Source organism: Athene noctua, chromosome 18 (genome assembly GCF_965140245.1).
Source record: "Athene noctua chromosome 18, bAthNoc1.hap1.1, whole genome shotgun sequence".
Lineage (NCBI taxonomy): Eukaryota > Metazoa > Chordata > Aves > Strigiformes > Strigidae > Athene > Athene noctua.
The window spans coordinates 4,404,076-4,422,413 of NC_134054.1; the positions used below are offsets into that span (position 1 = coordinate 4,404,076).

Sequence of the window (18,338 nt, forward strand, 5' to 3'; positions counted from 1 at the left end):
TATTAGCTAGAAAGTTTATACTATGCTGTCATCAAGAGAAATTTTAATAACGTCCTTTCACAAGCAAACCAGAAATTCAAGTAAACTAGGATTCTCCTGTTTGTTTAGTATTTATCCCCACCCAATTAAATAAAAAAACCCCTATAAATAATAGTCTGAAGCCTACAAAACCACAAATACAGCACAGAACAAAAGATGTGAAATCATACTGAAACCACACTGAAATACAAGTTTTTGGCCCTAACATATGCTGTACAATAAGAAATGCAGTGTTTAGAAGTGCTGCAATTCCAAATGTAGAAATCAGATCACGAGATTTTTAAATTACTTCTGCCCATTTTGATTTAAAAAACCAAAAGTTTTCCCTACATGCAAATTTAGCTGCATGATCCATTCTAAAAACAACTGAAATTTTACAGCTAAATGGTGACAAGTAACTTTGAATTCAAAAACACAACAGACTTCAAGTACTGCAGCATTAGTATCTTTTTAATGGAATAAAATAAAACATCAGATTTCACTTGCTGGTTTATATTTCGCACTTTTAAAATTTCTTTAAGTAGTAGATAACATACAGTGATCATAATAATCTTTATAAAATTTGGCATGTTTCAAAGAATAACTGAAAGCTAAAAATATTTTGAGTCAAAGAGTATTCATTACATGCCTCACTGCTCTCTTTGTGAGAGTGGCATCACAGCGGCACAACGCCAATTATGCCTCAAAGAAAAATACACGGGACTGACTTCATATATACTAAAACTGCATATGGCATAACTTTTTAAAGTATTTTTCTGCATGAAAAATACTTTAAAAATAATAAATTTTAAAAGGGAATTATAACCAGAGCATCAAGTAGAAAATGAAGAAAGGTATATTTTACAACTCTGTTGGAATGACTATCAATGAAAAGAATTACTATTAAAAACCCCTTCTTATAAACAGGTCATAGTTTTGCCTGCAGTCTCAGTTTCAGATGTTACCTACTTCCCCCAAGATGTTTCACTGCCCAAGGGTGAGGATGGGAACCAGAAGGAAGATCCAGGCCAAACACTAACAGTACAGGCCACAATAAATATCTAAAAAGATGATCTGCAGTTACTAATAACTGCTGAGCTTTTGTTCTTTTCCCATACAAATAATTTGCTCTAGTAATCATGAACAAGTGGCTCATAAACATCAGCAAGGTAATCTGCCCAGACATATCTCCAAAGTCAGGGACTGGAATCGTTATGAAAAACAAAGGCACATTTCAAAGGTGTTATTCGAAAAGCATTAAGACTAATAACTATTCATATGGGATAGAAGAAAATAATTATGAGAATATTGTACAAGAATCATGTAATGTTCTGGAGCACAGCATGAGTTACAGCAATTATATTCAAATACATTTGCCCCCTTCTGGGAATGGTATGGAATAACCTAGTCTAAACATGCCAATACGGAGAGAAAAATCTGTCAATAACTCCAGCTCAAGTGATCAAAGAAAGAAAAAACTACTTTCTTGAACATTTAGCTCAAAGCCACACATCTAGATAGATAACTAAGATGACAAAGATAGAACTAAATATTGCCAGTCACGTGGTTCTAAGATGTTTCCTTTATGTGGCAAGCTAGGCTTCACTAGCTCCACATCTGTCAGTATTCAACTACATAAGATTATTCACATCTACCTCTGATCGTTCCTCCTGGAATAACTAACTAGTTCATGAATTTGTAAGGCATCTCTAGAAAGATATGGAAACACTGTTGATGACTGACAGCCAGTGAACATCCTCTGAAAGCCAGTACCAGAAATGTGACTGATACAAGGTAAAGTCAAAAGAGCAGAACAACTCAGTCACCAGGGCCATTCTTTGCGCTAGAGCGGAAAGTTAAGAATTATCTGATCAACAAAGAGGTTGATAACTGACCAGAACAACACTTGGCACTCTTTCATACATCTAGGGAATGGAATTTCGAAGTGCAAGAGGAAAATAAAAATTACGTAAGTAGTGCATCAAGACATTTTGTTTTCTATTTAGTGCTAAAGATGAACAAAAAAAATATATAAAAACATGAAGGAAGTTTGTAACATTTATAGGATAGCAGTTTTATGCTACAGTAATTAAACCTTTGAAATTCAACTACAGATAAACCCTTATTTGATACGGAATTTTAAATAGAACTTAGAATAAAGAAGTATATTCTACACCAAAGAAGATATAAAACTAAAGCTTCAGCCCTCCAGAGATACAAAACCCCACATTTTTAAAAAAGCAACTTGAAGAAAAATATCTATAAATCCAAATTTTACTGTGTCGGTCCTTGTGGTCTTAATTAATCTGACTTGTGCTCAAGTAGAACTAAAAAGGGTGCTACCAACAGGTGACTGGGTTCAGTTTATCTAATACTCAGGATGCAAGTATAATGAGTTAACAACAATAAGCGATGAAACAACATCGCTGCAATCAAGATTTATTACTTCTACAAGTATTATCACAAACAGGATCTCTCACGTTCCTTTTCTGGGGTCTATGAATGAATCTTTTCCCCCAGGTTTGGATTTTTAATACCATCCAAGCACCAAGAAAATGAGCATTGACATTATCATTACAGACCACATACAATGATCCACATTTGCAGAAGAAAAATGATGACAGTTATGTAGATTGATAGGGCAAACACTCTGACGTGAAAGAAAGACTATTTGCTACCAAGTGAGGATTACTGAATAACATCTTCTGTTGAGAAAGTAAAGGACTTTTCTCCTTAGGTCTTTTTGGAGATGCTTCTGAATGCAGACATTACAAGATCTTTCTCTGCAGGTAGAATTTTCTAATATAATACTTTAAAAAATTTTCTAACTAAATGGAAGAACGATGAACTACGAACACTCTTGTTATTCCATATAAAGCCAAGGGATTTACAAACAACTAGACAGTAACAGAACATGTTTTTACATTGCGAAAATGCACTATAGAAACACAGCAATAAAAAATTTAGTAAAAAAACCAGAGAGCCACCTTTCTACCTTAACATTAATGATTACTTAAATTCAGAAAAATTTTCCAGAAAACTACACTGGCAGAGCAAGAGGAAGGATGGTGATCTGCGTACCTACATAGGAAAGTAGGTGTCCATAAGTCATTCCATCAAGATAAAGGCCACACCTTCAAAATTATTTTTAAGACACTGCTTTAGAGACTGATTTTGAAACAACTTTTACCCACTGCCTAAACAGGTTTTGTAGTGACAATTCCTTAATAATTTTCATTCAAAAGACCATACTTTCTCAAGAATAAAATTCATCATTCTTCTATATTTAAAATTTTCAATAATCTGCAACTGTCTTATCCATAGAGCAGTGGGTAAAACAAGAGGGTTATCATGTTCATCCAGCTAAATTTTACAGTTCTGATTAGAAACTTTAACGTCTCAATAACATTAGAATTAGTAGCCAAACTCCTTTTTTTACATTCAGTAACAGAAACGTTTTTAGAGAGAGCTACAACCATCAAAAGATTTTCCTTTTAACAAGCAGTATGCAAGAGGTTATTATTTCACTAAACAACTCAGCAATGTCACTAGATGACTGGTAAATACACTAATGAATTTGTAATTTATACTCTAAGATGCAACTAAGAGCAAGTACTAGCAGTAATCAGTGGATGATCAGTTGACTTCTCCTTTCACCATTACGTTTCACAGTTCCTAAGCAAACCTATCGACGTGATAATCAATTTCTTACTGAGGTGACTCCTTTCCGTTTACAGGATCTGTACATTTGACTGTTGATTATAGGCAAGCTTTGGCAGGTTCCTGAGGCAAGCAAGCTTGAAGTTAGTTCAGTCCCGCCTTCAGAATGGAGACTCATGAAGGACAGAAAGATTTAAATAAAAATGGAAAGGGGGAAGAAAAAAAGAGCAAGAATATTAAAGCTACGAAGGCATTCAATAAAAAATGTCAGTTTCTAATAAAGGAGTAAAATCACTGTTTTTAAGCTTTGCTACCCCCTGTGTACAGTCAATTCAGACTGCTCCCAAGTCACTTCTAGGAAAGTTAAATATATTAAAAACTCAGTATATTACCTAAGCCATTTTTGACCTCACATTGCAGATTGCTACTCAGAAGAACAGCCAATACAGTTTAGAGCAAAACTTGGTTGTTGGAGGGCACAAAAGCGACAAGAGCTCTCTTCGATAGCTTAGATGCTGAGGTAATGCTGAATGAAAGCAGTGGACGCAAACAAATGAATTGTAGCTTCAGGCTGGAGTAATATCAGGTGCATCTCTACACCCCGAGGGCTCAACTCCTACACTTCTTAAGTCCCTCCCCCTGAAACAACCTCCTGCAGTTTCACTTAGAGATCAAGCAGAGAACAGGTACTTCTCCCTCAGCAGTGACAGCTACAGCTTACCAACAGTGATCACCTTGAAGGTTTCAGACATCTATGTATCTGGTAAGTACATTTCTTTAGAGCATTTTTTTTTTCAAAGAAAGCATGTTCATATTAACATCTAAAAAGTAAATCAGAGGTGTTTGTTTTTCAGCTGTCTCAAAAGCCTAGGTTACTCCTAGCAGGTGCATTTACTGCACCAGTTTAACTTTCAGTAGAAAGTTTCAACAGAAGAGGGAAATATTTTAGCTTGGGAGAAAAACTAACTCTTGCAAGTTTTTACAATAATTAACTCTTGCTGGTGAAAAGTGTTTTAAGCACCTTATTTCATACAAGAAGTTAATACACTGAAGTATGACAAAAAGCTGTATTGCTTAAAATTGCTATGATTAGTCCGGCAACTATTCTTCATAGAGTAATGTTGGGTTAATCTGAAAAGCTTGTATGAAAATAAGGTATTCCAGTTTTGATTTATTAGTTTTTCCAGCTTCTGGGAATTTAGCACAGCAAATTGTATTGTTTTGAGATATCCTCTCTCTAGTCCATTAAAGCGTATATTAAGACATTGAATTGTGAACTTTATATTTTCAAAGATTTTTATTTCTCATTCACGCTGCCTAACCAACTTAATCTGCTTCTGCACTTCCTCTCACACGCACGCACACACACACACACGCGTGCAGTCACATACAAGCACACAGTCCTCTTCGGTCCCTACCTTCAACACACGCTTCCTTGCCAGTCCTCACCAACCCACTCCTCTCACCCATGTTGCCCCCTAATTAACAAATAGTTGCGTTAAAATTTATCTTTCAGTTTAAAGGAACTGGAAGTTTAGAAGGGAGTGGTAGTTAATCACTGGAAAATCTCAGCTAGAATAAAACTCACAAATCTTGTTCTTGCAACACTCTAGGTAGGTGACAATGGCATGTCCTTGAGTTATGCAATAATGCCACATCACAATATTTTAATTATAGCATGTCCTTCAAAATGTTCCACCCCAGTGAGTACTCCTGGTCAGAGAGATCAACATCACCAAAAGGATACTGCAATAATAATGGAGTGTGCATGACAAACTGTTACGTAGTTTGCTCAAGCAGTGTCCTAAAAAGAAATATAATTACCGTCCCTGCTTGTAATAAAAGACATTTGGAAATTTCCTCTTTGATCAACTGGGCATCTTAAACAATTTAGACTACTTAAAAACCTAAAAAATAACATGCGCATGTATATATGTACATATATATGTGTGTGTATGAATACATATGTGCATATGTGTGTGTATACTTATACCCACATACATTTTTGTTTACATATTTATACTACACACACATGCACACGATGTTAAATGATATTCTTGTTTTCTGAACTTGCTAATCTGTTAAAGGCAAGAAGGCAGCAACAACATACTTTGAAAAATAGAAGGAAGAAAACTTGCAGCTATCAGTCTCGTGGTGGAAAGGGCTACAGGTTAGAAAGCCGTGAGGAGGTATATTATTGACAAGAAACAAACAAAGACAACCTCAGGTTTAACCAATATTATCTAAATAACCTGTTTTCAATAAAATAAATACTACTACATTTCCAAACTAGAAAGCGAAAATTGTAATAATATATAACTATCTGCATTTCTAAAATCAGGTATACAGGAAATAAATTCTCAGTAAAAAAAACCTAAGTTACATGAAAATTATCATTCTGTTACCGGAGAATTTTTTTTGCATCTTTAAAGAATATTAGAAGTTACATCATTCAAATGTAAGGAAAAAGAAACTATTTATTTTGATTATTCTTTCTAATACTTAATTTAAATTCTGGTAGCACAAAACATACATTGTACAACTGTAAGTACCTAACATTATTGTTATAGACAGAGTTTTAATTGGTTGCACCTATTTTAAACCATTAATGTCTTTTCCAGCTGTACGTGTGAGATCAAATAGTTTTAATTTTTTGATTATGAAATATGTACCTCTGCCAGATACTCCTGTGTTTAACTTAGAGATCGGAGGAAAAATTATTCTTCTTGTCTAGTTTAGACATATTTTATTACTGGCATCTTTAAACCATGAGAAAAAAAGGATTAAATAGTAAAAGAGAGAAACAGAAAATTCATTTGGCTGACACTAGCCTAAGTTTACAAAAGGGTAAACACCCTCTAAAATAAGCTACTCGTTCTACACCTCTCATGTCACAGCAGCAGGTTCTGGGAGCACTACTGTCTGCGGGCTGAGCACACCTTCAAAACAAATTTTTAAAAAAGCTATTTAATTCTCTCCTGCTGTACACATGGCAAAGAAGCTCCAATGCTCTAAATTTCTAACATTAAAACTGCAACAATGCATTTTATCTTATTAAGAAATGATAGTTAATACTCTGTTGAACAGGAATAACTTGAATCAAAGTTAAATACCAAGTACAAAGTCGGGGTGGGGGGGAGGGGGGGGGAACAGGACACACAGGAATTTTCATTATTAAGCAAAGGAAAGCTAGCAGAACAAGAAAATCTAATTAACATCTCTTTATTATAAGTGCTGCACCTGAATGCAAATTCGGACTGTTATCATAAATGGTTCAACTAAGAATGCAATGGAGTTTTGACAACAATATTTTTTTTCAAGAATAATTAGTACAAGTACTTCCAAGAAGATATAAAGAACAACAGGTACAAACTGACTTGACCGAGTCCATTACAAGCTGTCCACGTTAGTTACACACCATTAGTCAAAAATAAATGCAACAAGCTCACTTAAGGCAGAAAAAAAAAGACTAGTTCCCTATCTGTACCTCCCCTCCTATGCCTCAATATTTTATTTATTATTTTTTAATGTAAAAGCATTATTCTTAATATTTCAAAGGAATTCCGGCTATCATTATTTAAAATATTTTTTAATACTCTATGATTTTTTTACTGAACTACCATTTTAACCAAACTCCAATGACAAGACTTTAACATGCTGCTGTATAATTCAATTTTTTTTTATTGTTACAGTATCAGTATCCAACTCAAACAACAAAAAAAGCTTTGCAAAAACCTCAAAAATAAAAAGCTACTTCTCTACACATTCCTTTTTCATTAGGCTATGGCATATTTAATAATTTGTTAATTTTAAGAAAAGGCTTGATTATTTTTTCTACTTACAGAGCAGCTTTGCATTTTTCAAGGCGCCTTCACAATTACTATTTTAACAAAATTAATATTTCTATGACATCAGAAACAACATTTAATACAATTTGCTAGAATTACTATACCTGATGAAACAAGCAGCAATTCTGTAGCTTTGCCTTCGGTTTTCATAATGTGTTGCATGTCATTTTCTATTAAATAATCTCTGATTTAAGAAAAGCAAAACATCTCTAACTAAAATCGCACGGTATGTAATTACCAGCAACTCTTTTCATAAACTTAGTATTTTAAAACTACTAATTCAAACTTACATGTAAAAAGCTTTTTTTTTTAAAAAAAAATAAATATCAAGCTACCTAGTCACTGTTACAATTAGTATTCCTGTAGTTTCGGGTAACACAATAGATACAGTACGTGGTTTTGCAACAGTCATCATTTTGATAATGATGCTTATAGTTCATGATGAAATCATCAGTTTTTAGATCTCTGCCATAACACATCCTATAAAATCATGAGAACTTGACTCTGAGAGTTTCTCACGCCTTCAGAATCAGTGAACATAATGGAACAAGCTGATACAAGCCCTCCTGACTTATCTACTGAGCAAATCATTAGGTTGTATAAAGTATCCACAACCTTAGTTTTTCTGAAGAAAGGAAGACAGATCATTCCCCCATAAATCAATTACTGTCAGGCACTTTTTTTACCTGAATTAATACACTTGTGTGTCTGTGTTAACTATATGCAATATGTAAGGTACTGCGCAGCAGAAGAACATGAAATGTGTTTATCAAGCAGAAGATTCTATTAGTCAGATATTGCAGTACTCATTTCTCTTAATTGAATTAGGAAGAGGAAGAAAATTGGTGTGGTTTTATCCTTCGAGAGATTGGCCACTTTTGAGGTATCCATTGAGATTAGGCTGTTAGGAAATGCCATGCCAGTTAAAAGAGGGGGTTGGTCAGTCTCAGAAAGAGCCAAGTCAGCTACCCAAGTGCAACCAATCCACTCCACCCTCATTTCACCAAAGCAGGAAATTCCCTCCTCTCTCTCCCCAACCGGCCTGACAGGCTTGCCCCATATCCAGTTGCTGCCAGGACCTGCCTCTTCTCATCCTACCCACCTCCACTTGTCTCTCAACAGCTCCTCCTAGATTTCTACTTTAATCTTCCTAACGAATGTTCCTTCAGTTTTCAAAGAAAACTCCTTCAAGCCAGTAGCAGAGGCAGGTGACTAGCACTGCTGAAAATTAGGCCACTTCGGTGACTATGTTTAGGTGTGGAAGGATGTCAAAGTTTAATGCATGTCTACCTCGTCTGGCATCTAGCATTTTTGTTTTGTTTAAAAAAAACCCACAACACACCATATGTAATATGAGGGCGAATAGAGTTAAAAGAATGTATTGCTTTGTATTTAGTTCTAATGTTCCACTAAAGCTAATTTTAAAAACTTTATGTTACAGTTCCTGCACTACCAGTTGCAAAAGTGTTGTTTTCCGGCACCCCCTTCTTCCCTGAGACACCGCAGGAGTTGGCTTCCTCTCTTCACCTGGGAAGAAGGATTCTAGAAACCTGAAAAACTGGAAACATCAAGAGGCTAAAACTGAGGAAAGCTAACCACAAGAAAGTTTTTATAAAGAACCATTACATTTAATTGTTTAAAGCAGAAAAAAAAATGAGTCTCCTCAAAGAACGTAAACCAAAGAAGCCTCATTATATCCCAAGACCACCAGGAAAGCCATTTAAGTACAAGTGCTTTCAGTGCCCCTTTACTTGCAATGAGAAATCCCATCTTTTCAACCATATGAAGTATGGCCTCTGCAAAAACTCAATTACTTTAGTATCAGAGCAGGATCGTGTTATCAAGTGTCCAAAGACCAGTTCCTTGGAGGCCAAACAGATCAATCAGCTTGAATCTACAGTCAAACCAACTTCTTCTAAATCTGTCACAAATGGACTGTCAAATCTCGATTCAAAGCCTCAGTATCCTTTTGCAAAAGATGATGCCAAGGAAAACGTTGAATTACAAAACCAGGCAACAACCACAGCAATGCAAGGACAAAAACCTGCGATTCAGAAGGAATTAACCCCTGCCAGTACTACAACAGAAAGCACTATCAGCATGCAGCCCCTTTTGGACAGCATTGTAAGGCCCTCAGCTTTCGTTCCTGTAGGAGAACACAGAGATAGTAAAGGCCCGGAAACTACTGAAGTGTCTGAAATTATATCACTCTCTAACAAAAGCTCACCTTTCCACGCTAAGTCTGCATTTCATGCACCAAGTCACCCATGGAAAGCAGGTTCTCCTTTCCTCCCAGAGTTTCCGCATAAAGTTGCTCCCACAAAAGGCTTTGGTTCTATTTCACCTTACATGCAACCAATGATTCCTGAGTATTCTCCCCATTTTTATGAGCACAGGCTGGCTATCTACACGCCTTACTTGCTTCCAGGTAATTCAGAGTGTGAAAACTCTGCTCTGTCTGTCTATGGCACCCAAGATCAAAGACACTTTCTTCCCCACCCTGGGCCACTTCCAAAACCCATAAATCCATCTGCATATGAACACTATCGATTGTTCCAACAATATCATTCCACTCCTCCAATACCATATGGATTTTGTAGGCCAACAGATCCTCCATTTTACCGATTTTCACATGTAGCTGGTATTAACAGAGATCAAAATTCTCATCTAATGGAAGAAACTACCTTGCTGTACCCAGCTTCTTTAAGCCCATCCCAACAATACCCTCTAAGTTCACATAAAAAACAAGCAGATTATGAAAAAGAAATTACATTATTGCATGCCAAAAGTAATTCCAAAGATGACCAAAACGAAAGAGAGAATGCGAAAATGAGCCCTCTCGCAGGAAGTGCGGCAACCGGCTCCCCTGGCAGACCCAGCCCAACCAACTTCACTCAGACAAGCCAAGCATGCGAAGGCCTATTTGACCTCTCTAACAAGTCATCTTCCACCTCGTTTGGCAAGTATGAGCAACCAGAAGAAAACTTCACAGCTTTCAGACCTGTGAGAAAAAGCACTGATCAACCAACTCTACTTCAAAGTGTGCAGACACAGCAAGAAAGAGGAGATTCACCTACCAGGTAAAATAACTTTGTAAATTCCTGTCAGGTTTACTAGGGACACAAAGATAGAAGGACACACTTCACGCAATGCCCCTAAAATATATTTAAATTTGCAGCATCAAGATAATTTGTTCTATATTAACTATGCAAAATACAGCACAACTCAGAGTTCCTATAGTGAGTAGACCACTCATTGTCCTTAAGTCTATCGGGTATTTGCAATACCATTACTATGCATGTGTTTGTGTATTTCAGGAAACTACCTGTATTACAGCTATGGATATGGTGAAAGGGACTTGGGGGAGATAGAGGAGAAACAACAAAATTGTCAGACTTTTAGCCAGATTTTTTTCTCTTCTCCCTGCCCACTTCCTCAGCCACAATTTTAAAGAGCAACTGATTGTAAATTCTTTTTTTTTTTTCCTTATTTCTTTTCAGCATTAACGTCACTGATGAAGATTCACATACACAGAATGAATGCCATAACAATGAAGGCTCACTGTCCAACACAGAGGAAGACACAGGAATAGTTCCCCTTAATCTTTCGAAAAAGGCTGACACAAACACAGGACCTATTCATGAACATGCATACAAAACCACATCCAAAACCGAAAGTCAGAACTTTCTGGAATTGCAAGACATGCCTTTGAACCTCTCTGTAAAAGATTCCTGTAACACAGTAAGCCTGAAAACGTCATTCCACAATCCGTCTCATGATAATGGTACTACCACTTCTCCAAACACTGAAAATGAAACCTCCGGAGCAGATGCGAGTAACCCCAAAAACCCTGTTAACAGTGCCTGTGACAAATCTTTCACAGCTCACCGTAATGAAGCTCAAGACTTAAGAATAATTGACAGCTGTGATGAACAGAAACAAACAGCAGCTGTAGCTCTCTGTCAGTTAGCTGCATACAGCCCGAGCAAAGTTAGAATGGACAATGAAGGGCAGAGTCCTCAGGACAGTAATGCTTCATGTACAGAAGCCACTCTTAATTCTTCTGATACTCAGGATACTCAGTGCAATCAAAAAGTAAAAGGACAAAAAAGGACAAATCAAAAAGAATCAGCAAAATCACAGCAAAGCAGTAAAAGAGTAAGGCCGAATGACTGTAGCAGAGTCTTCACTTTAAGGAAGAGAACAAGAGTATCTTAATACTTCACTTTCTAATGAGTTTCTGGTCATAGAAGCTAATTACCAGCAACATCATCAAATTTCTACAAACCATCTCTTGGGTTTGGTCCATGACAAGAGACATTCAATCTCTTCCATGTAAATAATGTTCATAATTTTATATTAATATTTTTAAGTAACTGAACTTTCCCTTACATAAGCTCAGATTTTGATGAGTGAATTTTTGCATTCATTACTAAAGCCAAAGTACATTAGATGAATCTTTAAGGGTTTTTGCATTTGTATTAATGTAAAATAACTTTTACAACTTTTCTTAAAAGATGTTTAAGCTCTAGAAACAATACTGTTCAATATCATACCGTCATAGACTTTTTCAGGCTTAATTTCATTGAGTAGGGGGGTTTTTGTGTTTTTTCTCTGAAAAACTTTTTAATTCACTGTGCAGTAGTTTAAATAAGTTTACAATTAAACCTGGCTGTTTGGAATTTACTGTAAAACTCTTTTGTGTATGAATGCACTTTGCCATTATGCCATAATGTAAAACAACAGGCCAAATTTTGTTACTCAGAGGCACACGCCAGTTTAAACAAACCTTGTATAAGCAAGCTTTTCTTAAATCTAGTTCTTAGCTGACATAAGTTAAAGCAAAGTAAGCTTGCACCAATTTAACAAATGCAGTTTATGTTCACCTTTAACTGAACCACTATGAAAACAATACTGAAAATTTGAAGTTCTAAATAATATAGCTGCCTAATCCTCTGAGGTTAGACAGACACTGGGCAACCTTCAAAGTTCAAGCCTAAAAGGTTATTTATATAATTTATTTCACCTGAGGCAAACCCTCCTGGTGAAGGTCTTATTTCAGTATACATGTATCATTAATTATTTGTTTCAGTGTGCTTCTACATACAATCTAAACCTATTTTCTGCTTCTATAACTGTGTATATACACTTGCAATTTTTCAAATAAATCTGTGACCTGTACTTAAAATATATGGAAAGTCATTAATGAACACAAATACATTCACTACACTAGCTGTAACACATACTTTGAAGAAAAATTAGCAAAGAAGTTGCTATCTAAATTTTCAATTTACATGTAAAATTTGGCATGGAATACCAATCAACTCTAAAAAAGGAGCTTCTTTCAGTGAAGAAAGTTCATTATGCAGATTCATTTATCTGTACTTTAGCTTCATATGAAAAATCTCAGAATTCCCTCTGCCTTAAAGCTGCTGCCCAGCTTACCGAAACTTTTACAAAAGTTTAACTAAAATGAGGCTGTTCTGCTGTATAAATACCCCATGTAAATTTTCAGTGTGCACTATCAGTCTAAGTAAAACAAACCCAGACTAAGTATTATTCACTTAAAACTATGGGTATACATTTCTCATTGATTCATTATTCAGGTAAGAGACATTCTCATCTGCCTAAACATTTCTAGAAGGTATAAACTTATGTAAGGAAGCAGAGTTGCATTCAATGCGATGTAGATTTCCCAGAATATTTTTTCCCCAACTTTTTACGCTATGGTGTTTTGAGCTAACAGCTCAGTCAGAGCACTGTAAGAAGTTTACCATTAAACAGTAAATTACAGGGGTTAAGTTTCTAAGCCAAGAAACAAAAAATGAGTAACAACATTGATCTTTAATTTAATCTTTCACAGAGTAAAGTTTTTCCTAGATTGTCAAAAGACAGTATCCATCTGAGTTTGAACAAAGGGAATATGCTTCAAGCTTAGGGATGTATGGTACAAAGTCTGTGATTTTCAAATATGAAATTAATCTAGTGTTGCCACTGCTGTTTTTTAAACTACATTAAGCTATTTGCCTCACTAATCTCTGGAAGCAGAAAGTTTCATACTTTCCCTTATTCCTAGTTTTTAAAAATCCCTTGTACCTCTTTTATTGTTAATTTGATTTTTTTTTTAAGACAACGAAGAACTCTTTGGTGTTTTTCCATACAATTCAGGGATTTATTCCTCACCATCTCTATACAAATATTGCCCACAAAAACAAGTTCCTGTGATGGTCTACTTCATTCCTCAAATTAAATAAAAACTGGGCTGAAGGGAACCATGAAGGTTAACTACTCAAACAGCTTTCCATACCTTGATTAACTTGAAATCTTTCTAACTCAGTTTCCATAAACAAAATACTGTAGGGCTCCAGATCCTCTAGAATAAGAAAATCAGTCCTAATGCTTATCTAAGTATTCTCTTGCTGCAAATTATACCCATTACCTGTAGGCTTGTGCTGTCACTGAAAATAGTTGTCAAAAAGTAAAGGTTTTCTTTTAAGAGGAAGAGAATAAGCTTCCAGCTTTGTCTTCTCTCAACCAATAACCTTAGTTCTATCAGTCTTACCCTGTGAGTCTTACTTTCTGTTGTCATTATTCCTGATAGCTTTCTTTAAATAATCTTTTAAGTGCGATGTCCTAAGGTGAGTACCTTATGTGTCATAATTTCAGTATCAAGTGAGATGGAAGGATTACCACACTCTCTTTATCACTTCTTTTTCACCATCTTATTCTACTGAGAGAAATAAAACTGTTGACTGACTTTGGTGACCCACATGAACTCTTAAGACCTTTCCTGTATAACACTGCCTAGAAGTGACTCCCTGTATCTTGAATGATGTAGATACTTATTCCTAACTAGGAATACTACTTTGCACTTGTCCTAATTTCTTACATCATTTTGTTAAGGACAATTCAAACATAGGCCTGTCTTTCAAAGTACAAGACAATTCCTCAACATCACTGTGTTAACTTTTCTTCCAACTTCCAGAATTCATTCCTTTGTCTTTCTCTAAATAATTATAATTTCTGCATTAATAATGGATTGGCTAACTTACATAAAGCAAAACTGAGTAAGACATACTTGCAAATTAAACTAGAATATACTGTATTTAGTTTAATTATTTTTTCAAAATAATTTAAATGGAAAACAAGGTCCATCAAAGCAAAAGGAAAAAAAACCAGAGAACGGCCGATGTTAAGTGTGCCATGACTACGCTGCAGCCTAGATCTGCCCAGTGATAATAAAGGTTTGACTCTGATGAAGATATAACATGATTTTTCATTACCAGTTATATTATTCACTAACGGCATCCCATTTTATGTCATATTTTCAAATTCTATCCCTACAAATTCAGACTATCCTCTTTTACTCATCCTCCACAACATCCTATCTTTCTGCCCTCTGTATAACACATTCTTGAGTATCAGATAACCAAAGGAGTTGCAGTTTAGTCAAGATAGTCTCCATAGGTTTCTTACCCATCCTCTTATAGAATGACTGTTGGAATTATCAGCACTGTTTTATTAAGAAACTTTCAATTCCTATAAAATCATGCTTCCTTAGACCTTTATGCCTTTCCCAGAAAGATCGTGCTGCCATGATTATGTTCTCTCCTTCCCTTTCCCCCTGCCTTAGCTTCTGTAGCCCAAGAAAGCTACATTGTACACAATCTTGAGAAATTAAAAACCTGCATATAAGCCTATGTATATTAAAATTACCTTCACAGGCAGCAACGTATTTTCACTGCACCTCTGCAGAATAAGGGTGTAAAGAAAACAACTATCATCCCCATTCTACATATACAAAAACACAACCTAAAAAGTGAAGAAAGGTGGTTTCACAGCACATGTCATACCACTGGCAGAGCTAGGATTCACTCACATCTTTTGCAGTTCTATACAATATCAAACTTGCATGAAACTTCCAGTTTAGATTAAAAAAAAAAATCTATTACATGAGGGTCTCCCGATTCTTTGACAGATGTGTACAGTTCCAGTTTTGTCAGAACTAAGATAGAAGCTTACCCTTGGATGACTTCCCACTCTTAAAGTTGGGGGGGTTTCAACTGTTTCATCTTTTATCATACAAGTAATTAGAAAAGGGAAACCAACTGAAGGCTAGCTGCACAAAAATTCTCACACGCAAAACAGATACTATATTGAACATGAACCCTTTTCATGGAGACAGAAGAATAAACTGTATTAAATACCGTATTTTACAATTTCTTCTAGAACAAGTCGACAGATCTTCATAAAAGATTTAGCAATCTAACTTACTACAGTTTTGAAAATTAGTGTTCAACTTCACTGTTCAGCACAGGAGTTATCAGATGAGGTCAAAAGAACCATCTAGCCCAAGATACTGCTGTAAAAGTGCCCAACAGTGCATGTGTACTCCTACATTATGCTTTTGTCATTTCAACTCTATAAAAAAATTGACCAAAATCATAAAACAAAGAACTACTACTTTCACATTGTTATTTCTGTGTACGTTGATACATACAGAACACACAAAGAAACAATTCCTCTGCCCTGTTATTTTTCTTTCTGCCCTGACATTTCAAAAACCCATTAAAAATTTAAACAATTCATGTATTAATTATGCAAAATTGGCCTCTGAAATTTAATCAGAAACAAACACTATAAGCTATTAGCTTTAAAGTGCAAGTTAGTCATCAATTATTTAATATATTCTATTTAAATAATGACACTGACACAATATGGAGACACAGAATTTTTATACAACTGTACAAAGAAACATGGGAGGGAGGAAGAAAGAAGAAAACCCCAAGAAACTAATTTCATTTTGGAAAGAAAAATTTATTAAGTATAAAAAAGGCACACCCAAGACAGTGCTTTTGACAGAAGTACCTTAAATATTGCCATAGGCATATTTTTTACTCTAGAATTCAATACTACCATCATTATTCAGCACACTCACATCAGCAAATTCCAGTCCGTTGCCACACATTCAATCTCTAATACTATAAATTGTTAATTTATGAACTTACTAACATTCAGCAGCTACAACTCACCATCTGAAATTCGGGAAGGGAGTAACAATCCTCTTCTGCCTAATTCAGCCAGAGCCAGACATCCACCATGCCATGCATTGTCTGTTTCCTGGAAACTAATTTTAGAACAAAAACAAGTTTTGTTAAGACTGGGCCTCCCTTTTCAGATTTCATTTTTCACGGTGAATTCCTAACATTTTAAAAGACACATAATCCAAACCAGCGTGTGTTTATTGTGTTATTAATTCAGTTAGACTTCTAAAATATAAAAATGACAAGTTGAACATGTTTTCTTTTCCATTTTGTGCAACGTACATACTGCTATAAACATGATCAAATAAGGGAAAAAATCCATTTATCAATATAAATGTAACTTCAATAAAGAGGTAAAATACCCAAAACTCATCCAGAAAAGGAAAACAACTGTCCAGTACACTGACAAATGATCCAGATTTACAGAACATACCCAAAATAACTAATGAATTGTGCCAAACACGGTTCTTAACTAGCAAAGGAGGTTCAAGTGATAGTTTCCAGTAACACATTATACGAGCTTATGCAGTGAGCGAACAGTGGTGTTTATCCACCCTTAAAAAACATAAAACTAAACATAAAACTGAACAGAGCAACCTGCAGTGAACACAGCAAGAAATATCAAAAATGGTATGCTGGCAGATAAAGGGGTGAAAAGGGGAAAGGTTGCATGCAGCATGACTAAACATGCAAAAGGTTCATTTTGTATTCAGTTAGGAGTAAGAATCTAAGAATAAAACATAGACTAGGTCATATCAAAGCTTCGTCTCCCCCGGTCTCTGACATGGACCAATAGCAGACGCTTAGCCAAAGACAAAGCATAAAGGATCAGTCCTTTATTAGCCTCCTCCCAGCTTTGGCAATCACCAGTACAGAGACTTCCCAAGCCAGAGGTTGCAGCCAGAATGTCATATTTAATAACCTCTGATGGGACTCTCTTCCGTTAATTTGTATAATCCCTTTTTGAACTCCCTTTACACTTTTGGCTTCCATAACATCCTGTGGCAATGACTTCCACAGTTTAATTATAATTGCGTGAAAACGTACTTCCTGATGCTTCCCAGTTCTCGCATTATGAGAAAAAGTGAAGAGTAAATAATTACTCACTTTCCCTCTTTCTTTCATATTTATGATTTTATATATCTCCATTATATCCCTCTATTTTTTCTTTCCCTTTGGAAGACTCCCCATCAGTTAAATCACTTTTCAGTGATTCAGTTTTGTTATCTCTTCCTTTCCTAATAACATCTAACATACCATTTGCCCTTCTTTTTTCTGACAGCTGCTGAGCACTCCACTGACATTTTGACAGAACTATCAGTGACTTCAAGATCTCTTTCCTGAGTAGTAATAAGTGTTTTACACCTAGCTGCATTTTTCCCTAAGTACCTTAGTTTGCATTCATTAGACATTACAGTTCGTAGGTCATTTACTGGCTTGTTACTTAACTTAGGTTTATATAACATGTTCTTTTCTGTCACCTTTAGTTTTCACTACATTAGCTAGCTTTAAATCATCAATTCATCCTTTTTTTCCGGGATTTTTATGAGTACGTAGAACAGCACAGGGCTCATACAGACCCCCGCAGGACTGTGCTGATAATCTCACTACATTGTAAAAAATAATCCCTTATTGCTTCCCTGTCTCTTGTCTTTTAATCAATCTCCATATAAGGCATCCTTCCTTCTTATCCCAAGAGATACAACAAAGTACCTCTGATAAACAACTGATTTTATTTTGTTCACTAGATATTTAGTGCAAAGAATAT

The 18,338-nt window shown here is 35.5% G+C and overlaps 2 protein-coding genes across 4 annotated transcripts in view; one reads left to right on the top strand and one right to left on the bottom strand.

Annotated features, from left to right (window-relative positions):
• The window catches only part of TBCD (tubulin folding cofactor D), a 128,273-nt gene that overhangs the window by 82,887 nt on the left and 27,048 nt on the right, over window positions 1-18,338 (bottom strand). For all 3 annotated transcript variants that reach the window (XM_074922186.1, XM_074922184.1, XM_074922185.1), the window contains exon 14: window positions 16,559-16,653. In XM_074922186.1, the coding sequence (XP_074778287.1) occupies window positions 16,559-16,653 (95 nt within the window). The remainder of the gene's footprint in view (window positions 1-16,558; window positions 16,654-18,338) is intronic.
• ZNF750 (zinc finger protein 750) lies at window positions 9,180-11,830 on the top strand. The gene is made up of 2 exons (XM_074922202.1): window positions 9,180-10,606; window positions 11,027-11,830. Exons 1-2 carry the CDS (start codon window positions 9,180-9,182, stop codon window positions 11,742-11,744), a joined length of 2,145 nt encoding a protein of 714 aa, XP_074778303.1. The 3' UTR covers window positions 11,745-11,830.